The 23,581-nt window shown below is 44.2% G+C and overlaps 1 protein-coding gene across 1 annotated transcript; it reads left to right on the top strand.

The window, feature by feature from the left end:
* Positions 1 to 249: 249 nt before the first annotated feature.
* On the top strand, positions 250 to 19,986 carry LOC118836360 (carcinoembryonic antigen-related cell adhesion molecule 5-like). Its single transcript, XM_036743677.1, has 6 exons — positions 250 to 316; positions 1,374 to 1,730; positions 5,571 to 5,682; positions 7,472 to 7,536; positions 17,353 to 17,414; positions 19,972 to 19,986. Exons 1-6 carry the CDS (start codon positions 253 to 255, stop codon positions 19,984 to 19,986), a joined length of 675 nt encoding a protein of 224 aa, XP_036599572.1. The 5' UTR covers positions 250 to 252.
* The last annotated feature ends 3,595 nt before the right edge of the window (positions 19,987 to 23,581 follow it).

Here is a 23,581-nt window from a genome sequence, read left to right as displayed (position 1 = left end):
CTAATGCCTGCCCTGTAAAACCCATGTGATCATTGCAGAAAATAGAGCTTCATCTGCAAAGAGAGAGGTCTCAGTCCCCTAGAGAAGGAGACGGAAATAAAGCAGAGACCACTCCAGGCTCCCAGGCAAGGGCAGCCCTAAACCTGGAGACCAGCAAGGACACCTCTAGGGTCTGCTCTGGGGCTCAGGACACAGAGGCAGAGACTTCTGGGAGCAACAAGGGTGATTACACAGAGTGAGCACCACAGACCTATGGATCACCTCTTAGAAGCTCACCACAGGAGAGACAGTCCCTGCAAAAGGCTCCTGATCACAGGTGAGAGACCAGCTGCGGTGGGGCGGGATGGCAAAAAGAGAGACAGATGCTGGGAGATCCTGCCCAGACAAGAGAATCAGCCCAAGCACCAGACTAGTCTTTGGGGGCTTGTCCCAGAAGCAATCTCTACAGATGCAGCCCTGGGAGGCTTTCTTGAGCCATACCCTGCGATAAGACCCAGGGCATCTTCACACAGGCAAAGGAGTGGATATAGAGTCAGAGAAGACATAGATTCAAATCCCAGCTCTGATATTTACCAGCTATATGACCATGGACAAGTCACTGACTTTCTCTGAACCCTTTTCTTCACTGGCAAAATGGGGAGAATTATACCTGCCCAACCTCCTTCCCAGGGCTGTTTGAGAGTAAAACTGTCAGCCTTAACGGAGGTGGGATTCCAAATAAATTAACAACCAGTTCTCCATGGAACCAAGCCAAGGTGCCACTGCTGCCACTAACGTGGCAGGCACAGGCCCCATCCCTGCTAAGGACAGGTTGGCTGAACTCAACCTAAAATTAAGTACCAGGTTCCGCCAAACTGGTGTGAACCAGTTGAATTCCACCTACTTTGTTAGTGTATGCACAGGATGTAGAGGAAAAGGCCTTGAATTGGGAGCCAGAAGGTCTGGGTTCAAATGCTGCTCTGTAGGACATTGGGCAGAGCAGTTAAAGCTTCAATTTCCTAAGCTGCAAAATGAGGGCAGTGGACTCCATGGTGTCTCTAAGGGTCCATCCAGCCCTGAATCCTGTGCTTTAAAACCCCATTTCAGCCTCAGCCCCACCTTTTACTCACCAATTTCTCCCTGCCGTGTTTGGACTAATATTCTGTCTGTCACTTTCTGAATCAAGTCTCAGGGTGGCCAATGCAGAGGTTATCATCAATTAGGTAGAACTTGGAGGTGGTTTTTGTTAAAGACCCAACACTTGGCTTTTCTGTGGAGATGGAGACAGATAGATACTCACACCCTCGCCCTGGGTACATGAAGCCTCTCTAACCTGGGCCCTTCGGGAGGGCAGGGGGATCCTTCTGACCTCTGCCTCCTCCCTCCCCTCTCAGCCTCAATCCTTAGCTGTTGTATCCAGCCAACATCTGCTCGAGCTGATCCCGTCAGTGTTGTACCAAGCCCACCCTATGGCATGGTGGGTGGCGAAGTCACCTTGTCCATCCTGGGGTTCTCAAAGACTGCCTGCAGGTATACCTGGTACAGAAAATCAGCAGAATCCTCCAACCGGATCATTAGCTACCACATCCATACTGGAGAGCAGACACCAAAAAATAGCCGGGAGATGATATTCTTCAACGGCTCTCTGCTCATCCCCAACCTCACCCTCAGTGACAATGATGACTACATTATACAAGTTATTCACTCAGAATGTGAAGTCACAACAGTTCGCATCCATTTACAGGTGTATGGTAAGTGCCACCCTTCCCAGGCTGCCACAGTTCAGAGATAGACTCCCTCATGTGGGGCAAGAGACCTCCCCAAGCTCCTCCTCCCAGGAGCAAGGAGAAGCCAGGACCTGACGGGGACAAGGAGTACGGAGAGTGAGAACTCTGAAGCCTAGGTCTGCCTGAGGAAGGGCTCACAGGGGCCAGATGGCACACGGCTTTCCACATCTTTTTCCCTTGGACAAGGTTCTGGAAGCATGAGTCAGGAGAACAAGCCTGAGGCTTCCTCTCTGGAACCCTGAGAAGTTACTGCTCCCTCCACATGCCGTCCAAAGTGAAATCAGTTTGACACTGACAAGTCTCTCCTACTTTAGGGAGATAGGAGCCACCCCAGATCTCAACACAGGCTTCCAGGTCCTGCCTTGGTCCCACTAGAAAACCTGTGATGCTTGAGTCAGACAGGACACTTGAGTCCTCCATGGGCAAAAATGGTTCAACAGAATCATTAATTTAGAGCTAGGAGGGACCTTGGAAATAATAATAGTATCTAACATTTGTATATAGCACCTACTATGTGCCAGACACTATGCTAAGCACTTCACAATTATTAGATGCTATTATGAGCCCCATTTTACAGATGAGGAAACTGAAGCAAACAGAAGTGACTTGCCCAGGGTCACACAGCTAATGAGCATCTGAGGTTGGATTTGAACTCGGGTCTTCATGGCTCCAGTCCCAGTGCTCTGTCCACTGAGCCATCTAGCACAAAGCTCTAATTTACAAATAAAGAAACTGAAGCACAGAGAGGATAAGTGAATTGCCCTGGGGGGGCATGAGCAGTAAGTGGCACAACTGGATTTGAGCACCATAAGGGACAACCAGTAGTCGGGAAGTAATCAACTGTCTCCCTCTCCTCATTCCTCCCTGGCCAGGACAGGGAGCAGGATTGGCCCCTCCCATTCTGCCGAGGCAGGCTCAAGACTCCTGACATGGGGTATGTCAAAGACCACAGAGGAGAGGAGCATTTCTTGGGTGATTCACTTGCCAGCCTGGCCTAGTGGGGTTCAGGCCCAGGCTGCTTTCTCCCCTAGGGCTCAGAGCGGACTGACTGCCTGGGACCCAAGATCAGCCAGATCCAGCCCCATGCCTGGACTCCCAATGCCCTGAGGGGGAGGAGCTAGATCTCAGTGGGGACATGGCGGGTGAATGCCTGTGTGCTTGGAGGGTGAAAGGGTGGGGTTGGAACCAGAGTTATGGACCAGGCTTACTCCATCTTCCAGAGAAACGGCCGGGAAGAGTCAAGGCTTCTCAAAGAGGGGGCCAGCTGAGCCTCAGCTGGAGGAGGGGATGTCCCTATAGTTTAGTAGATTATGCAGCAGAGGAAGGTTCCAGAGAAACTTATTTGGGCTCCAAATCAAGACCACAATAATGAGAACCATGTGTCAGGGAATGGACTCGCTCCATAGTGGTGAGCTCCCCATTGCTGGAGGTATTCAAGGAAACACTAGCTGATGATTTCTTGGGGGCAGATGGAGAGGGGGTTACTATTGCTGTGGTTTAGATTAGATTATTTCTGAGGCACAGAGACATAGAAACTCAGAAGTGGAAGGTGCCACAAAGGCCACCTGAGGGTTTTTCTCACTGAGATTCTGAAATCTGTATGGTGGGGAGTATTCATAGCTAGCAGGTATGCTTGCTTCCTCATATTGAGGAGCAGCACTCACCACAATTCTCTGGCTGAATTGGGGTGGGGAGGGTGCCAGAGCAAGTCACAGCTGGGAGAGTGCAAAATCCACACAAATACCTATGAGATTAGGGAGAACATCATGGCCATTGATTGGTTGGGGGAGTGGAGGGACAGGGCAGATAGATAAATTCAAAGAGAATTCTAATTCAAACTTCAGGGATAGAAAAATAAGAGAGGGGGAATTAGAAGGGGCAACCATTTGGGGGAAGCCAATGAGCTTGGTGTCAGGCATGTTGGGTCTAATGTGCTGTCCAATACTCAGGTGTCCCTGGATGTGTTCCAGACAATGACTGCAATAGCCCTGCTGGGCTGTCATTCACAAGCCTTTACTGGGCACCTCATGAGGACAAGGCACCGGTTCCCAGACTACCAAGGGGGCCAGAAAGAGGGCAACAAGGGAGCCCAAGGAAGGAGTTGAATCTGAGAAATGGAACCTGCCTCGCCCCTTCCTCTCAATGGGGTTCTCACCAATCAGTCCATACATAAGCATTTATTAAGTGCCTGCTGTGCACCAGGCACTGTACTAAGTGCTGAGAATACAAAAAGAAGCAAAAGATGGTGCCTGCCCTCAAGGAGCTTACAGTCTAATAGGAGAGATAACATGCAAAGGACTCTGTACAAACAAGTAATAGAAGGTAAATGGTAGATAATTAGCAGAGGGAACACTAGAAGCAGCCAAATGACTGGGACCCTCTGCCAAGTAAAAGAAGAATGAGCTCTCCAAGGTTTAAGCCCAACTTCATGCTACATTGGGCTGTGTGATACAGTGGGAAGAGTTCTAGACTTGGGGTCAGGAAGCCAGCACTCAAATCCCAGTTCTGACATTCAACAAGCAAGTCACATCACCTCCCTGAGACTCAGTTTCCCCCTTTGTCAGCCTACTCATCCTCGCATTCCCTCTTTCACAGAGAAAAGCTATAGCAAGTCCAGCGGCCCCAGATAAGTGGGTAGTTACTAATCCTCCATTAGCGCTTTCAATTCAATTAAGTGGGGGAGGGTCTGGGAGCCAAGAAAAAATTCTTAAAAGAGGCAGCCACCAGGGTTTAACCTTGAAGGAAGTGTTGGGGGAAGGAGAGAAGAAGTCCATTCAAGACACGGGCAGATGGATTTTGCAAGGGCATGGAGACAAAAGTTGCATGATAATGAAGTTGTAGAATAATTGACTACAAAGAATCCAACAAGTTGTTGGGAGCCAGATTGTGAAGGGTCTTGAATGCCAAAACCAGGAGTTTGTCATTTACTCTGTAGACACTGGGAGCCACTGAAGGATTTGGGGGTAGATGAGTCACATAGTCCTAATAGGGAGTTAAGAAGATTATTTAGGAGCTAGTTGGAAGGATGGATTAGAGAGAGTCAAGAGCCCAGGAGCAGGAAGACCAGGGGAAATTGACACCATAGTCTAGGGAAAAAGAGATGAAGACCCTTCATAGAAGTGAGAAAAGGGAGCAAAATCCACACAAATGCCTGAGATTAGGGAGAACATCATAGCCATTAATTGGATGTGGGTGTGGAGGGATGGGGCAGATAGATGAATTCAAAGAGAATTCTAATTCAAACTTCAGGGATAGAAAAATAGGAGAGGGGGATGAAGAAGGGGAGACCAGTTTGGGGGAAGCCAATGAGCTTGGTGTCAGCCATGTTGGGTCTAATGTGCTGTCCAATACTCAGGTGTCTCTGGATGTTTTCCAGACACTGACAATACAACCCCACCAAGGAATGTGTAAGGTACACAGACCAAGTCTGCTCTATGGAGGAATTCTTTCCCCAAGCTCCCCCCATTCGCCACACCCACAGCCAAAAAAATCTCACTATAGGCTCCTTTTCTCTTCTTTCTCAGACAGCTAGGTGGAGAAGTAGATAGAGCACTGGTCTTAGAGGCAGGAAGACCTGAATTCAAATCTAGACTCAGATACTTACTAGCTATATGACCCCAGACAAGTCACTTAACCTGTCTGCCTATTTCTTCACGTGTAAGAGGAGGATCATAATAGCACCTACCTCCCAGGGTTGTTGTGAAAGTGAAATTATATAATATTTGTAAAAGTGCTTAGCACAGTGCCTGACACATAGTAGGTGCATAATAAATGCTTATTCATTTTCCCCACCCCTCTCCACAGAAGACCTTCGTTCTGGAGGAGGTATCAAAGCTGGCATTTTGGTTGGAGTTGTGACCCAGGTGGCCTTGATTGGGGCCTTCATCTATATCCTGTGCATCAGAAAGACCAGACGGTAGGATGGGATTTCCTTGGTTTTTCCTCTCTCTAAGACCTTCTCCCCAAATTGGAGGAGAGAACCCAGAACTATCTTCCACTCCCTCCAGTCATTTTTTTTAAACTAGGTCTCCCTACTTTACCCAGGCTGGAAGTGCCGTGGTCATGCATGCTCTGATCATCGGGAGAGATTCAACAAACTCCATTTCCCACCTGGGCCAGTCTACTCTGCCTTAGGCAGCCTGAAGGGCACTCTCTACCCAAAGGCCTTCCACATCATTGCTGGACAGTGCTGAAAACAAATATAAGAAATCAACTAGGAGCACTGCCATTCCAACTCAAGCAATCCATCAGCCTCAGTCTCCCTGGTAACAGAAATGAGAGCCTTGCATCAGCACGCCCAGATCTTTGCCGTAGTTTCTATGTCCTGGCTTCACTTCCTTCCCAAAACTCCTGTTTCTCTGCACTATGGCCCATTTCTGGGGGCTCCTCCCCCTTTCTAGGTTTTTCATTTCCCTTCTTTTCCCCTACACTTAATCATCTCTTTAAAACAATCTCTCATTTCCTCCATGGGGGGAAGGTAGGAAAGGAGACCCTTCTATCATCTCAGCTCCACCCTACTCCCCAAAACAAGGAGCCAAGACTCACTAAGGCAGAGATGAGGCAGGAAGAAGGGAGGAAAGGAAGGAAAGAAGGAGGGAAGGAAGGACGGAAGGACGGAAGGCAGGAAGGAAGGAAGGAAGGAAGGACTGAAGCGGGGAGGGAGGAAATGAACTGAGAGAGGGATGAAGGAAGGAAGGAAGGAAGGAAGGAAGGAAGGAAGGAAGGAAGAGAGGGAGGGAAGGAAGGGAGGGGAGGGAAGAATAAAAGAAGGGAGGGAGAGAAAGAAGAAATAATTACAGTATGGTTGAATGTAAAATCTTACAATTGGGTTCATTTCATTGGTTTAATTTCACAAGTGAAAAAGATGGGGTAGGTGTGGCTAGACAAGAGTTCATCTAAAAAAATCTGGATATTTTCATGGACTGAATAGGACTCGATAGGAATCAGCATTTGACATGGCAGCTGAAAAATCTGTAGTGATCTTGGGCTATATGAAGAGAAGCACCAAGGAAGTAAATCATCAGTCCCACTGTCAGAGATCAGTGGGAAAGGGCTTTGAATGCCTGTCTCAGGGGTTTGTATTTTGTCCTATAGTTAGCACACCTTGGAGGGTTCTTGAGCAAGGGAGTGACAGGGTCAGACTTGAGCCTTAGAAGCATTTTGATCAGCTGTGGCAAGTACGGGCTGGAAAGAAGAGACACAGGAAGTGGAAAGACCAGTTAGGAAGATCTTACAAAAGTCTAGACAGGGAGATGAGACCCCTAACTCGTGCGGGGAATGCGCAAAGGGAAAGCAGAGGCTGACTGAGAGAGAATTGGCAGAACAAGATAACCAATTGGTTGGGGTATGAGGGGGAAAGAAGATCCGACCTGCAGTTCCCAGCCTGGGTGATAGTATTTTCAGCAGAAATAAAGAGGTTGAGGGGGAGAGAGTGTGCCTGGAGGCAAGCTTCGTGGAGGGAATGGTGAGTTCAAGTGTGAACTGTGGAGGCTGAGGAGCCACTGGCACCTTAATCCAGGAGGGTATGACCAGCAGGTTGTTGGAGCTCAGGTTAGAGTCTCAAGCAATGGCTGTTAACAACCCCTCCCCATGCCTATTGAATCCTCCCAATGCCAGATATCCAGGGACCTCCCTTTTACTTACCCCCAAGCCAGGGGGCCCCAAGGAAGAAGGCTATTCATGGCTCTCCTGTCTTGCTGTTTTAGAGCCTCTCAAGGTATCCTAGGACATCCAATTCTAAGAAGGAGGACTCGCCCAACCCAGAAAACAGGTAAGTATGGCCCCCGACAGGCAGTGTGATGCCACAGAAAAATGGGAAAATAGCATCTGGCCATGTGACTTTGGGCAAGTCTCTACCCTTCTCTAGGTCTCAATTAGATCAAATGTAAAATTAAGTGGTTGGTCTAGACAATCTCTGAGGGCCCTTTCTACCCTGATTATTTATGACTATATGACATACCAAGAGGACCTACATGCTCATCCTCATATCACTGAAACTTCTTGGAGCTCCCCCTTCGCAAAAGGGGAAACTCAGTGTTCCCATTTAGTAACTATGCGACCTTTGGGGAAACACTTCAGCTCTCTGGGTCTGTTTCCTCATGTGTAAAATGAGTGCTTACACTGACTAGTGCTAGCAGTATGAGTTAGCAGCCCTTTCCTTGGAGCACAGTGAACTTAGGTCTCACACTTCCTGCCACCATCTTGAATCAATAGAATCTGTTTACACTAGATATTGACATTACCATGGAGGAGTCTCCCTTGCATCTCATCAACTATTTTCTCTTTCCTTAGTTAGAATCCTTGCAGTCCAATCCAGGGGTTTCATTATTTTGCTCCAACTCTCTCTGTCTCTCTCTTTCTCACCCCCCCCTCTCCCTCTCCCTCTCCCTCTCTCTCCAGCAGGATGTCCTCTGGGGAATGAAGTCAAAGTTTCTGGGGATCATGTCCCCTTTTCTTGGTCTCTATCTCTTCACATAGACCTTCATTCTGCAGTTACTCCTGCCACCAGCCAGCCATTCAAGATTAAACATGGCAGAGATTGAACAAGGGCTACAAATTTTACTTCCTCTAATGTCTTCTCCTGGAAAAGTTCCAGACCCAGCTTCACTCTCAGGCAATAGGAGCCTAGCTGCCTATGTGTCACAGGTGGTCTTCACCCCTTCCGTGGGTATCACCATGGCCATGCAAACTTGGGGCCTACAAGACAAAGTATCTTCACCTCCCTGGCTGATGGTGCATATTGAACTCATTGTTGGCTAATACTAATACTCATCTCTGGCAGTCAACATCCATCTGAGTTCTAAGTGCAAACTTGTGCTTTTCTTTCTTTTCCTTCCATTATTTTTTTCTCCTGACAAAAGTTGTTTCTCTCTAACATTTCATATCCTTTTTTTCTCATTGAACCCCACTTCTTTTTTTTGAAGACTTCATTGTAAGTTGCCACTGTCTTAACTTTCTTTTTGGCAAGTGTCTGCTGCTGGGGTTTCTATGCTCCTTTAGCCTCCTGGTTGTAGCAATTGATTTTCATTGTTTAAATTCCATTAGAAAATGGAGGACTCTGTGTTGTCAACCTGAGAGTTTGGTTAAAGGAGGCAAACAGACTAGGTGAAATAAAAATTAGTATAGATTTATTCCCTTGGACCTAGTGGATACATGATCATGGAACCAGAAGCAAGCTTCCGATTAACTTGAACAAGAGAGAGAGAGAAGGTTTAAGTAACAATTCAGAGTTGCAGTTTATGATCTCCATATCAAAGAAAGATAGTTCTTAGGTACAAGGTAATTGACAATGTAGGGTCCCTTAGAGATGCAAATGTTTCTAGCCCACGGCTCTGGCTGCAGGCTTTCTGTCACCACAGACAATAAAGATATTTCTGGTCTTTGAAGTTGCTGAGGCAGGAAAAAGGGATTCTTAGCATAGAGAAAAGTCAGTTTGGAGGTTTTAGATATTATTGGGGTTCAAATAATCTGAAAGGTTTGACATTTCCTCCTTTTGGCCAAAGGTGAGCTGAGGTGACACCTGCAGACCAACAGAGGTAATGACTTTTCTTCAGGGAATGGGAAAGGAAGTTCTAAAAATTCTTACTTTGCTGACCAGGGAGACGACAGAGGGAAAAACAACCATTGACAGTATTATTTTGTTAACTAAAGTGGTAGAACATTTGTGGGCCAAGGTCAGCCCTAGTCGGACCCTTAGTCATAGGAGAAAACAAGTACAATAAGTCCCCCAGCAGCAGAAAGTAGGAGGGAATCTGAGTAAGCTGCCGACCCCAGGCTTCAGATAGGGAGTGAGCTTTGTTTCTCACAGGCCTGGTCCGGACTCTTGGCTGATGTCATCATTTTCAGGCCCCTTGGAAACCAGAGGGCAAGTTCTCCTATGGGCTCAGATGTTCATTTGGGAGCAGAAGCAATCTTTAGATATGACAGACCTGACAGAGGCTCCCAGAAAACACATGATTTGATAATTGAGTGGAAACTGCACAACATAGATCCTTGTCTAAAGGCATATAGAAATGGTTCAGTTTCCCAGCCAAGCAGGGCTAGGTTCAAACAATGCAATAAAGTTCTTTTCCCACAATTCACAAAATTGCATAATTACATTAAGTCAGATACAGATTAAACTACTTAGAAGACTAACATGTCCATGTCACATTTACACATCAGAAAACCAAGAAAACTTAAATACGAACCATACCAAGCAATGCAATCATTAACAATATCAACTAACATTGAATTTCTGGTATCCCTGTAACACAGTACATATAACATCATAAATTTTTAGTCATGCCATGTCTCTTTGATGGCATTTACAAAATAAACCACAAGCCATTCTTCTTTTAACATTATTAATTGTAATAAAGCTTTAGACAGGCATGATATTAACAAAATAATATTCTCACAGGTCCTTGACCTAATTGTCTTCATACCATTACCAAGAATTAAAGGACCTTAACTTATATAGGAATACTAGTTCCAGTCCTATGGTAACCTAAGATGTTCCATAACCAATTATTTTAATAGATTTGTTACTGTACTTACATTGCTTAAGGAACATCCTTAAGGCTCGTTTTAAATAGCTTGCATGCATTTCAAAAATTGGACCATATAAATGATAGGAAAAATGTTTCTGATTTCATTCCAGCAATTAATTGCACAATTTGTATTAATACGCAATTGTTCTTATATCACTTTGAGACATTTAAGGACCTTATTGCACGTAGATACAAAGTAACTTTAAATCCCAGCCTTAGTCTGTGGGATAATGATTCAACCTTACATTTGTATCTTTAATTCACAGACTTCTTTTTCCTTTGTCCAAACTATTCCCATTAATATTTAGAACAATATTATCTTTCATATGACTATACAAGAGTACCAATTTACCCAATCATTTCATAACTCCCAGATAATTCTTACTTAATATAACTTAGTACAATCATTCAAATTTGGTTTTCCATTTTTGAAACTTCAGAGAATTTCAGTCTATATATCATCTGCTGTTTCTATCCTTACCTAAGTCTTGTACCTGGTATAAGAATCTTTTAAAATGTGAAGCTTCAGCCATAAAATTGAATTCATCTTCCTTTTAAAATTATCAGACAGATACTTCAATAAAGGTGCAGAAATCCAGATTTAAGATCTATTTACCAAAGCATAATAAATTTTTGGAGGTCAATCATATGCATCTGTATATAATTCTCAGAGGAATCAATCTAATCCTGTTACTTTTCTCAATGTTACTTATCACAAAATTTTGCTTTCCTATTGAATTAGACATCTACTGTATTACATCTTTATCTTATTACTTTGTCTAATCATTTCTTCCTTTTGGAGGATGTTATCTCTATATTTATTATTTTTATTTGGCCACAAACATAGGTTAAAATTATTTAAAATTGTAAGCTATTCATTCCTGCATCCTATTATAATAACTTGGAGATGTTCCAATATCCATCTATTACCTAATAGATTCAGCATTGTGCTTACAAAACTTCTTGATAATATAAATTTGCTATGAAAGAAAAGAGGGACAATGTGACAGAAGGAAAGAACTTCCTTAGCTCTGTTTCATTCCAGGCATGAGTCATATCTGACAGCCAATCATACAGTCACTAGATGCTGAAAGCAGGGCTTAGGAGTAATTAGGTGGGGGGATTTTCCTTTTCAGAAAGGAAGTAGTGGAATTTGGGAAACAGATTCAGGAAGATCTTACCTAGGCAGTGTCCAAGGTCATCTTCAAAACTTTTTCCCGGGAACAGCCATCCACCTTTAAAGTTCTCAGCCTGTAGTGCATGCAATTCTACTATGGCTTTATGATACCCATCCCCGTAATCAGAGCTTAAAACAATAGTAAATCATAGTCCCATAAAAATCTTAAATAGCAAATAAATATCTTTCAGATAGGACTGTCCCAAATTTCATTGAGCATCAATTCAAATCAAGTTTCACAACTTTTCTGTCTTCTAAAATACTGCTTAAGATTCTCTCAACATAACAACTATGTAGGGGACAGGAAGGGCTTGGATGACTTATCCCAAACCTGCTTACCTGCCTTAAACAAAAGAGGTTCCTAACTTTGATCTCACTACTATCTTTGTTTCTCAACTCTTTTTTTTATTCTTCCCCAATTACACTCATTCTGGAGAAAAGAGATACTTCAGGAGTTGAATCTTTAACATATGATAAATTCAAACACTAATTTTAACTTAAATTACACAATTTAGAAATGTAACAGTGCCCTAGACATAATTATGCTTTTTAAAACTTGAAACAACCCATTTATCAATTTAGGTGATGCATTTCTAAATCTCCTTGCACAGAGAATCTTTCATCTCATTATTTGAAACTATAACTTTAAACCACCACATATATTCTCATGATAGACAAGATTTCACATGGAAAGTCTGTTCTCATAGTAGATATCAGTATTACTAATTATTTAGTTGTTATAGGTTCTAAATCAAATTTCATCACATCCTTTAAAAGCAACCAATTCACATACATCAAAATCAGATTAAAGTTGCTATAATGTCATTTCTATCACATAATCGTCTTCTCAAATTTCACAATCTAAGAGAATTTCAGAAATACAATATAATTTTTAGAAACACAGAAACAATAAATTTCAGATGACATCAATTGCATTTCCAGATTACCACATATGGAAAATTTTCCAACTTATTACTTTTGGTATGTAAAAACCACTTCAAAAGTTACCAATTACATTAAATTATAGAGAGATAATAATAATATTGTGTCTAACATATACCAGACGTTATATTAAACATTTTACAATCATTATCATTTTGATCCCATAACAATCACCATTATTATTTTCCCTTTACAAATCAGGAAGTGGGTCAAACAGAAATAAAATACAGTTTTTCAACTGGGATAGAGAAGTTTGAAATTTACCTACAGCAGAGAACAGGGGCTGGTTTCACAGTGAAGACAATTTTTGGAGGCAGAGCTTTAGGAAATTCTAACCACAGGCCCAATCCATCCACCTTTCCCTTCCCCCCACAACTGAAGAATTTACTGGGAGGGGTGGCATGGTCTGCAGCTGCTGGGGACAGAGTGGGTGAAATGTATAGAACCTGGGTGACATTTTCAAGCTTTGCCAAAAGGATGGGCTACTAGGTGCCCAAGAGGCACAAAGCCACTGCCAGTCTGCGAATTTCTGAGCATCCCCTCCTTTTGCCAGGTAGGGAAGGGTGATTTAAATTTTCCCTACGATTTTACCTGGGGATGAGAGGAATTACAAAAACCCTTAACGATGTTATAAATTCCCACACTGAGACATCCTCTTAACTCTGGGGAGGGAGTGGGGAATGCTAAGTTATCAGGATTGGGAGGAGGTGTTTTAGCAGGAGTGAGAGTTCCTGGAGTGATCTATAGGTTCAGGAGTTCTCTGTCCCAAAATTCCAACTAGTTTCCAAACTTTTTAATGATTAAATCCCAGAATCTGCTAAAAAATTTTAGCTCTATTTCCGCTGTAATTCCGGGCTGACCAGACGAGCAACCCCAAGGAAAAGAGTCTTTGTTTCCCTAGTTGAAGCCCCCCAAAATCTCTGGCTGCCGACATTTCAAACCTCACAAGATCAACTCATTTCACAGCACACACACACTAACACACATATTGACAGACAAATTAATGATTTAACAGAACAAATACAGACTGAGCTCAGAATTTAACGACAAAGAGAAGGAATTAGAGGCTTTCATGAATTGGCTATTAGCACCCCTATGGTCTTTGGGGGAAGCCTTGATGTCCCTGATGTCACTGACTCTCCATAACCTACATCCAGAGTGTAGCTGTCCTTCTCAAAAACAATGCCCTTGGGAAGGGGACAGGGAAAGGGGAGAGGGAAAAGGGCTAGAGCAGGTAAGGGAAAGGCAAGGAGTAAGACAAGGTGCATTTTATCCTCCCCTGAATCAGAGCCTTTACGGGAACGGGAAGCAGTAAGGAGGAGAGGAATAGGGCCAAGAGAGTAGAGTAACAATTAGAGCTGGAGCTGTTGTAAAGGAGAGAGAGCAAGGTAGAGGGAATTAGCAGCTTTGCAAGCCTTAAGGGAGTTCTTGCTCAGCCATCTCAGCAAACCCAAGGTGAAAAACACTACCATCTCGTTTTCCAAGATTAATCTACAGAGGGAACCAAATTAATCCGAAACAATTTATTGGTCCCCATCCTCAAAGCTAGCTTAAAGGGAATTTTTGGATTTCAACCAAATTTGTGGGAGTCCCTTTAGGAAGCTGGGGATAGAGACAACTTACCCCCTCCTTGTCAAGGCCAAAATTCCAGAGCATTGGCAAGGTTGGGCTGCAGTTCTTTGTCCCAGTCCACCATTTCCATCTGAGTCATGGCACCATAACTGTCAACCTGAGAGTTTGGTTAAAGGAGGCAAACAGACTAGGTGAAATAAAAATTAGTATAGATTTATTCCCTTGGAACTAGTGGATACATGATCATGCAACCAGAAGCAAGCTTCTGATTAACTTGAACAAGAGAGAGAGAAAGTTTAAGTAACAATTCAGAGCTGCAGTTTATGATCTCCATATCAAAGAAAGATAGTTCTTAGGTACAAAGTAATTGACAATGTAGGGTCACTTAGAGATGCAAGTGTTTCTAGCCCACAGCTCTGGCTGCAGACTTTCTCACCACAGACAATAAAGATACTCCTGGTCTTTGAAGTTGCTGAGGCAGGAAAAGGGGATTTTTAGCACAGAGCAAAGGCAGTTTGGAGGTTTTAGATATTATTGGGATTCAAATAATCTGAAAGGTTTGACAGTGTTGAGGTTGATGTTAGTTCTTTTATGCATTTGTCATGTTTCAACATCAACAGGCGCATTAAAAAGGTCAGGTCAGAGTTGCCTCCATTGCATACCATATCTTCCAATTTTTTTTATTTGCTTTTGATTTTTATGGTCTGGCTCTACACTGACCACACTAGTAACCAATTATAACAGTAAGGCAAAATTCATGACCTCAGAGAGAAACATGAGCATGCCTGAATGGTTCAGAATTGCACAGTATAATGAATTCTCTAGGTAGAAGGCACAGAAAGTATAACATTTATTTAGACTCCCAAGGATCAGATTCAAGGACCAATGCCCCCAATCCGATATTGTGGCAACAACATTCCAAAACTGATAAGTCCACCTCACTATAGTAACAAGGAGATTACAACAAAATATTATAGCAGCAAACCAAATCATACTTGTGCTTCCCCTCAATGCTAGGGCCCTCCTGTAAGATCACTCATGAATCCTAAGTCCCTGCTCAGCACTCTCTCCTGCAGCTCTGATGACTCCAAGTTCAGAAACTCCCTTTTGTGTTCAACACTCTCTGCTCTGCACACTACAGAAGCTGGCCCTTGGCTTCTGAATCCTGCTGCTCACCATTCCACTCTCAGTCCTCACTCCTCAGTTTCTGCTCTTCCTTGTCCTCAGTCCTCAGTTTTCTCAGCTTCTCCTGTTTCCGGGCTCTGTTCTCTCTTTTTATACAGTCCTTAGACATCATCTGACTGACTAGAACTCAGGCACATACCATTGTCTCTGGTCTTAGCAACTCCCCTTAGGGCCCTGAGGGTTTCACATCTCTCTCAAACTAGCAAACTAGTTCGCTAACTAGCCTGGGACTTCACACTTAATTTATGAAAGGGTGTGGGCATGTCTCTAATCAGACCTCCCTTTGTTGGTCCCACCTGAAGCTTACTGATTGGCTTTACACCAATCATTTCCTTTCTCTTAGAATTTAATCAGTTTCCAATTTTGTGATGTTATTTGGTGCTTGTCAGGTCTAACATCTCCCAATTCTCTTCTTGAAAGGTAAAAATTACCTCTTTATTTCTTATTCCTGAACCATGTTTTCCTCCTTCATCCTGTTCTTGGCATTGAAGTCACTGAGTTGGAAAGTGGATATTGATTTAACTTGGTAGGTTTTACTAAGTTCTTAGTAGAATTTCTTTATCTCCTCATCCTCTACAACTAACGAAAGTACAGAAATGGTCATTATCCCCCTGATAATTTCTTTGGAAATGCTTATTTAGCAAGGGTGGTCATCAGAAAACAGATACAGGTTTTTATTGGAACTGTATTGGAAACCTCTTCTCCTGGGCACATGTAACAACAATACTACTTGCCACTACTGTGTCTGTGCGAGACCAATAACACCAGCACACAGAATGGCTGCTAGCCCAGGTTCTTTGATCTGCTTTTCTAGGGAAAGCAACTTTAGAGGGTTAACAATAACATATATCATTCACTTAGTTCAGCGGGGAAAGCCAGCACCCTGAACTTCAGAGCAAATACAAACAGAAATTGCAGAGACAATGTAAACAGAGAAAACACACACAGTTATCAACAGACAGGCCTCTAGCTGTCTGACCAAAGAATTACATAGTTACCAGAGAGAGAGGCACCAACACCTGGGTTTTCAAAACTGGGGGTGGGGGAGTGGGGGGGGCCTCCAGTGGCTAACCAGAGTCTTGTCTGCTCAGATCACATGACATTCTTCCAGTGAGTGAAAGCCCCAAACAAAATGCTAACCTCTGAGTTTATACACCCTGTTCAGGGTCAAAGGACGTCACAACCATGCGACTCAAAACCGTGTGAACTAGGCTTTCTTGTTTCTTAAGCAGGTCACCAAAGACTTCCAATTTAATCAAAGAAACAAAGGCCAGACTCATCAAAGGCACTTGATTACCTCGGTGCTCCAAAAGAGAAAACAGTAAAAAAAGTCCCACCTTAATTACCATAACAGCACAGCCTTGGAGGGCTCAGGGTTCCCTCCATGATGTGGAGAATAGAACTTTATGATCAAAGTGACCCAGTCCTTGACCTTAAGGAATTTATGCCTTCCTGGAGTTTCTCTGGAAAGAGAACTCAGAGCTGAGAGGCGGTACTCAGGAAGGGGCCATCATGGAATCTCAAACCACCAACTCTATAACTATAAATTCTACAACCAGAGACTCCTAGAACCATAGACATAGAAACCTTGTTGGAGGCCCACCTTGGAATCTTAGATGACAGATATGCTATGTATATATGTATATGCTAGCTGTGAGGTATGTGAGAAAAGAAAGAAGAGAGGAAACAAGCATTTATTTTTTCTTTTTTTACTTCTATATTTTATTTTCCCCAATTACATGTAAACAAGTGTTAACATTTGTTTTTAAAATTTCGAGTTTCAAATTCTCTTCCTCTCTCCCCACCCTCGTCATTGAGAAGGCAAGCAATTTTATGTAGGTTATACCCGAAACAAGCATTTCTTAAACAGCAACTATATGTCAAACACCATGCTAATTAACTCATTGGATCTTCACCATAACCCTGGGAGATAGATGGCATTATTATCCCCATTTTACACTTGAGGAAACTGAGGCAAATTAAAGTTAAGGGATTTGGTCAGGGTTACACAACCAGTAAAGTATCTGAGTCTAGATTTGGACTCAGATCTTTCTGACTCCAGGTCCAGTCCCCTATCCATTGTGCCAACTAGCTTCCCCACACTTTGTTCTATGTCTAGTTGTTCTCTCATGGCGTTCCAACACACCAAGATCTTCTGTCTGGGTTTCCCTCTCTCCAGGTGAAGACTCCACACTGTACATGAATAATGTTTCATTTCAAGGATTTCCTCGGCTTCCACAGGTAGGGTCAGAGAGCATCTCTTCAGGCACTTTTTTCAGGGATTTTTGGGTGTCTGTTATGGGGTGGGACAGCTAGATGGCACAGTGGATTGAGTGCCAGGCCTGGAGTCAGGAAGACCTGGGTTCAGATCCGACCTCACATACTTACTAGCTATGTGACCCTGGACAAGTCACTTAACCCTTTTGCCATCTGTAAAATGATCTGGAGAAGGAAATGGCAAGCCACTCCAGCATCTCTGCCAAGAAAACCCAAAAATGATGGTCACAAAGAGTCCGGCATAATAAAAATGATTAAACAGCAACAATAGTCGTGGGGTGGGAAAGGGGCTATTCTCCCAGAACCCCCAATTGTAGGCCCTGAGAGTTTGGGTGGGATGATTATCGGAGAATGCTGATGAGCTATAAGGCATTCACTGGAGGGTCTTCAGAAGGATGATGGGCCCCAAGTTCATGCCACTTAAACAGATCAATGGGAGGAACTTGCGGTAACCAGCTGGGAGAAGAAAAGATTTGGTTTGGAAGGAGTAGATATGGGAGCCACCACTGAGTTGCTGAAGACCTGGTATATGGAAGTAGGATTCAAGTTAGTCTTTTGGCCCTGTTGAGGTTTAGGGGTGCTAGGACCCTGAAACACAGGTCCTGCCCAAATGAATTTGATGCAAGGCTTCTTTCAGCCAAAGGAAAACAAGGTTTATTAAAAATCCTCCATATTGGCCAGAATTTTAAGGAATCTCAGCATCAGCTAGACTCTTAAAGGATCTGAGCGCTCTCATGGAAACAAGATGGATCTTATATACAGAAAGACTGTGGGAGTTGGCCAAGTAGTCTGGGGTGATTGGAAGAGGGGCCTAGAGAGGACCTTGATGGGAGTAGCCAGTAGGCTGCGGTGACTAAAGGTCGAAAGCTAGGAACACAGAGAATGGGGTTTTGATAGGATCAAGGGTGGGAAGTAGCCAAAGGCCATCCGGAGATAACAGACAAGGAAGGCCTGGACTAGGTTGAGGGTAACAGAGAATTGGGCATAGCCATAAGGAAAGGCTTATAGCCTCGGTCAAATGCCAGCTCTCAGGGAAATTTAAAGAGTTCAAGGTGGAGTTTTCCAGGGCCTGTACCCCGTTAGCCCCAGAGGTAAGAATATACCCTGGCACATAACTAGTAGTAATAGGTTCAGTCGTAAAGAGGAAGGTTTCTGGGACAGCTAGGAGGTGCAATGAGTACAGCACCGGCCCTGGAGTCAGGAGGCCGTGAGTTCAAATCCAGCCTCAGACACATGACATACTTACTAGCTGTGTGACTTTGGGCAAGTCACTTAGCCCCAATTGCCCTACCTTTCCCCTTGCAAAAAAAAAAAAAAAAAGAGGGAGGCTTCATGTGAAGGAAAAAATATCCTATTAGATGTGTCTGAAAGTGAAGTGGCATGCCTTGCCAGAGAGGAGGTTCCTGCACTCTTTGGAGGTAAGAGAATTCTAATGTGTGACAATCTGTGTTCTAAGCCCTTCCCACCTCTGATATTCTATGCTCTAATGATAGTCTATATCCTAAGGTCTCTCTCAGCTCTCAATGAAGACAATAGCCCAGTATTCTTGGGCCATCAACAGTCTTCTTGACTTTTGTCTTGCCACTAGACTCTGATGGCTCTGGAGAAGAGAGTGAGGCACATGACTTTGCTCAGCTTTGCTTCACTTATATCCAATTCATGCACAAGTCAAGGAAGACATTGCCCTGTGGTGTCATTGGTCCTCTTTGAGAACGAAGAACAAACAACAACAAACCCAGCTCTCTATCTTTAACCCTACTCTTGAACATCTCAAACCGGATGCCACGTAGGCATGTCATACTCTACATAACCAAAACAGACAACATTATCTTTGCTTCCAAACTCTTCCCTCCTAATTACTGTCGAGCACCCCATCATCCTCCCAGATCTCAGTATCCCAGCCCTTGAATCACTGTCATCTCCTCATTCGCTCTCACCCAACATAGCCAATTACTAATTTTTGTCATTTCTGCCCCCACAAAATCTCTCCCATATAACTTCTCCCCACCCAGCCAGACACCATGCTCATTCAGATCCTCATCCCCTCTGACCTGGGCGATTACAAAAGTCTGCTAATTGGTGTGTCTCTTTCCTCTGTAATCAGTCTTCCATACAGCTGCCAAAGTGATTTTCCCTAACCGTATAAGCACCTGCTCAAGCAGCTTCAATGGCTCCCCTATTAAATCAAGTAGCTAGGAACTTGGGGTGGGGAGAGAATCAAGAAAGTCTTCCTGCAAAAGTTGGTGCCAGAGCTGAGCTTAGAAGGGAGTCTTCTAAGATGCCAAACTGAAGAGGGAGAAAGGATCAGATAAAAACTCATCTATTTGTCTTCAAAGCCCTTCACACAGGCTCCATGCAATGTTTCCTATCCTACTACACTTTTCTCCCTTTTATGCAACTGACAGTTCCCCCAAATTGACTTTATTACTCTTCATCAGCTGCTCATCTCCTGCCTCCAAGCCTGTCCCTATGCCCAGAAAATACTCCCTCCTCTCAACGCAGGCTCTTATCTCCCTTTCAGACCCAGCTCAAATAGCAACATGACAGCTTTCTTGCTAGACTCTTCCCTCGACTCCCCAATAGCTAGAATGTAACTTTCTCGAGAGCAGAGACTGTCTTTATTATTGTATCCACAGTGTCGAGCAGAGTGGTTGACCCACAGAAAGTGATTAATAAATGCTTGTGGCCTGATTAGTGGATGGATTGATTAAGGTCCATTCCAACTCTGACATTCTATGATCTAAGGGACCTCCCAGCTCTGATATTCCATGTTCTAAAGCTCCTCTCAACCCTCGTATTCCCTGTTCTAAGGCCCCTCCCAGCCCTGACATCCCCTGCTCTAAGGGCTCTCCCAGCCTTGACATTCCTGTTCTAAGTCCCCTCCCAGTTCTGAAGTTCTTTATTCTAAAGTCCTTTCAAGCTGCGATGTCCTATTTGTCTCTGACCAGGCTGCTTTTTCCCACTGCACAGGTCCAGGGCTCTTCCTCTGCTGCCCCATCTGAGAATATCTACCAGGTACATGCACAGAGAAAGGGCTAGGCTTCCCTGGAGACTGAAAGAGAGGAGGAAATGCTGGCTAACTATGGGTCCCAAGATTAGCATGGAGGAAAGAAGATAGCCACTCCCAGTGTCCTCCTCTCTCCTTGGAAGGAAGAAAACAAGCAATGATTTAGCACCTACTATGTGCCAGGCTTTTGCTAAGCAGTGGGGCTACAAATATGAACCCTCCCAAAAAAATAACCATCCCTGCCCTCAAGGAGCTTACATTCATCTGAAAATGAGGGAGGGAGGGAGGGAGGGAGAGGCAGAGTGAAGAATAGGGGGATGGGAGAGAATGAAAGAACCCAGCAAGGGAGCATGGATGGGTCCAGAAGGTCAGAAACAAGGCCAGGAGGGGAATGAAGGCAAGTTGGCCTGGGCCCTTTCACAAAATGTAGGCTCTAGGAAGGACTCAGGGGTGGGAGAAGGGGATGGGTCTTGTGGAGGGATGGTGAGCAGGCCTTATGGGTGGGAGAGTGACCCAGGGCAAGGAGAAAGTAGGCCCTGAGCAAAGTTTCTGGGGGAGACAGCAGTAAAGGCAGAATTCTGAAGTCCAGAAGGTACAAAACAGGCTAGGAGTCGGGGAGGCCTTGGATGTCCCTGACATCTCCTCTCTTAATCCCAGATTCTGGATGTCACTGAAGCAGATGTTTATGACAAGATCACGCCCTATACAACGTCTCCAGCCCATTGAAAAGGGAAAACACCAAGTCCTAGACGGTAGAGCTAGAAGGAATCTCAGAAGCCATTGAATCCAGCCCCTTCATTTTTATATGCCAGGAACCCAAGGCACACAGCTAGTCTTGGGTCGGATTTGAATACAGGTCTTTCTTACTCCAGATTCAGTGTCCTGTCATCTGTACGCTGCTGCCTCTAACCCACCCCTAAATATGCTTTTACAGTCTAACCAGTTCCCATCATCAAGCCGGGGTTCACAGGCAGCTTTCAGGGGAGAAATCTGAGAGACCAGAAGCAAGGAGAAACCCATTAGAAGAGAGAGGAAAGGGTAAGGGCTGAGGAGAGGAGAAGCATCCCAAAAGGAAAGGGGCTACGTGAGGGGGCTGAGCCCGATGGAAGCCCAATCACACTGTGGCTGGATTGTAGACATGGGATTCTGGCTCTGTGGACCCAACAATATCAACATCTCTATGTTTTCCTCCAAAATGTTGTACTAGGAGGGCAGAGTTTATAATCTCAAAGAGGATCATAAACATGTCTGAAAGATTTGGAACTGCCGGATATAAGAAACTCTCAAAGTAGAAGGCAGAAGAATCAAAACATATATTTAGGCTCCACAGTAACCAACCCATGAACCAGCAACCCCATTTTGATATATTGATCAAAAGCTTCCAGGCCCAATAAGTATGCCTTGAAAGAGTAACCAGGAGGCTACAGAGAAGCATGATTGCGTAAAGCAAAATCATGCTTCCCCCTCTATGGTAAAAAGATTACCCACCGGCCTGAAGTCTTTGTTCAGCTTCCTCCTGTAGGTCAGCTCTGCCACTGGCAGCTCCTGCTTCGGCTGTGGCTGTGGCTGTGGCTATATCAGCCTCTGGCTCCAACGGGAGCTGCTTTTAACCATCCGGCTTCTGCGGGGGTGTAAGGTACGTGGGGAAAGCACAGGTTCTTTCAATCTGCTTAAGCAAGGTGAAGGGGTTGACCAGGAAAGCACAGGTTCTTTCCATCAGCTTAAGCAAGGTGAAGGGGTTGACCAGGAAAGCACAGGTTCTTTCCATCAGCTTAAGCAAGGGAAGCAAGGTGAAGGGGCCGACAAGCTTACTCCAGTCCAACATACAAACAGCATTCAGTTCAGGGGAAAAAGCCAAACTAGTCAAGGGCACTTGTTGACTAAGTGCTATAAGGAGCCCATTTTTGGTTGCCAACACAAATGTCCATACCCTCTCACCCCCAAACCCCACTATTAGTGATCTACGTTCAGGAGGTCACAGAAAACAGTTCTCACGTACACCAAAATGTTATCTCATCCTTTTTCTGTGGTCACAAATAACTGGGAGCAAATTAGGCCCTTATCAATTGGGGGAAGGATGAATAAATTGTGGGATGTGAATGGAATGAAATATTATGGCCCCAAAGGAAATGATAAATATGAAAAAGGCAGAGAAACATGAAAAGAATTACCTGAACTGATACAAAGCATAGTAAGTAATATTTGGGGGAGGGAGAGAAACCATGCATAGTGACCGAGCTTGTCCCTGGGGAAAACATGAAAGAATCACTACTCTTCCTTCTTTGTAGAGGTGGGAGACTTTGGGTGCTGAATGCTGCATGTATTGTCAGACTCAATCTATTGGTTGTTGAATTACTCATTTTTTATATTCTTTCTTGTTATACTTTATTACAAGCGATGGCTTGCTGTGTAGGGAATGGGGAGAAAGAGAGAGAGAGAGATTTATAAATGTTAGTGATATGAAAACAAAATATGTAACTAATTTGTTTAACTAAATCTATCATTTTTCCTCTGCCACCTCCTCCCCCCACCCCAAGCTAGTACCTCCTACAGACTTTCCCATTTCTGTTGAAGCCAACTCTATTCTACTAGGCACCCAGGTTGGTAACTTCAGAGCTATCCTTGATTCATCACACTAAGTGTTACCTGAGGTCCAAAGGGAGTAGTTCCAGGGAAGGCTGCCCAGAGGAGGTGGCATTGTTCATTGAAGAATGGAGACAAATTCCAGGTAGATTAGTGTTAGCGGTAAAGATGGCCTACCACCACCCAAAAAAAGAGGGCAAATCTGGGTATGGTTTCCAAAGATCTATATTACCCCATCACTCAGGAGCCAGGTCTTGGGGCTTTAAAAATGAAGAGGAAAATTTCTAAGATGTTGAAGAATGTCAGGGGAGGTGGGAAGGAGTGGCTAGCTGGCCCTTCTTTCTACCAAGACGGAATGAGAAGAAACTCCCCCAAGCTGAGCCCTAATCTGACCATATACCCCATAAAAGGAAAATCGAGTGGAAAGGGTTCTGGTCTAGGAGCCCAAAGACCTGCCTTTTAGCCAGCTCTGACACTCCCTTACTGAGAATCCTTTCCACCATCCCCTTTTCCTGCCCTACCCCCAGACCAGCTGTTGGTG

This window comes from Trichosurus vulpecula, chromosome 2 (assembly GCF_011100635.1).
Source record: "Trichosurus vulpecula isolate mTriVul1 chromosome 2, mTriVul1.pri, whole genome shotgun sequence".
NCBI classification, from domain to species: domain Eukaryota; kingdom Metazoa; phylum Chordata; class Mammalia; order Diprotodontia; family Phalangeridae; genus Trichosurus; species Trichosurus vulpecula.
This window is presented reverse-complemented; position numbering and strand designations above follow the sequence as displayed.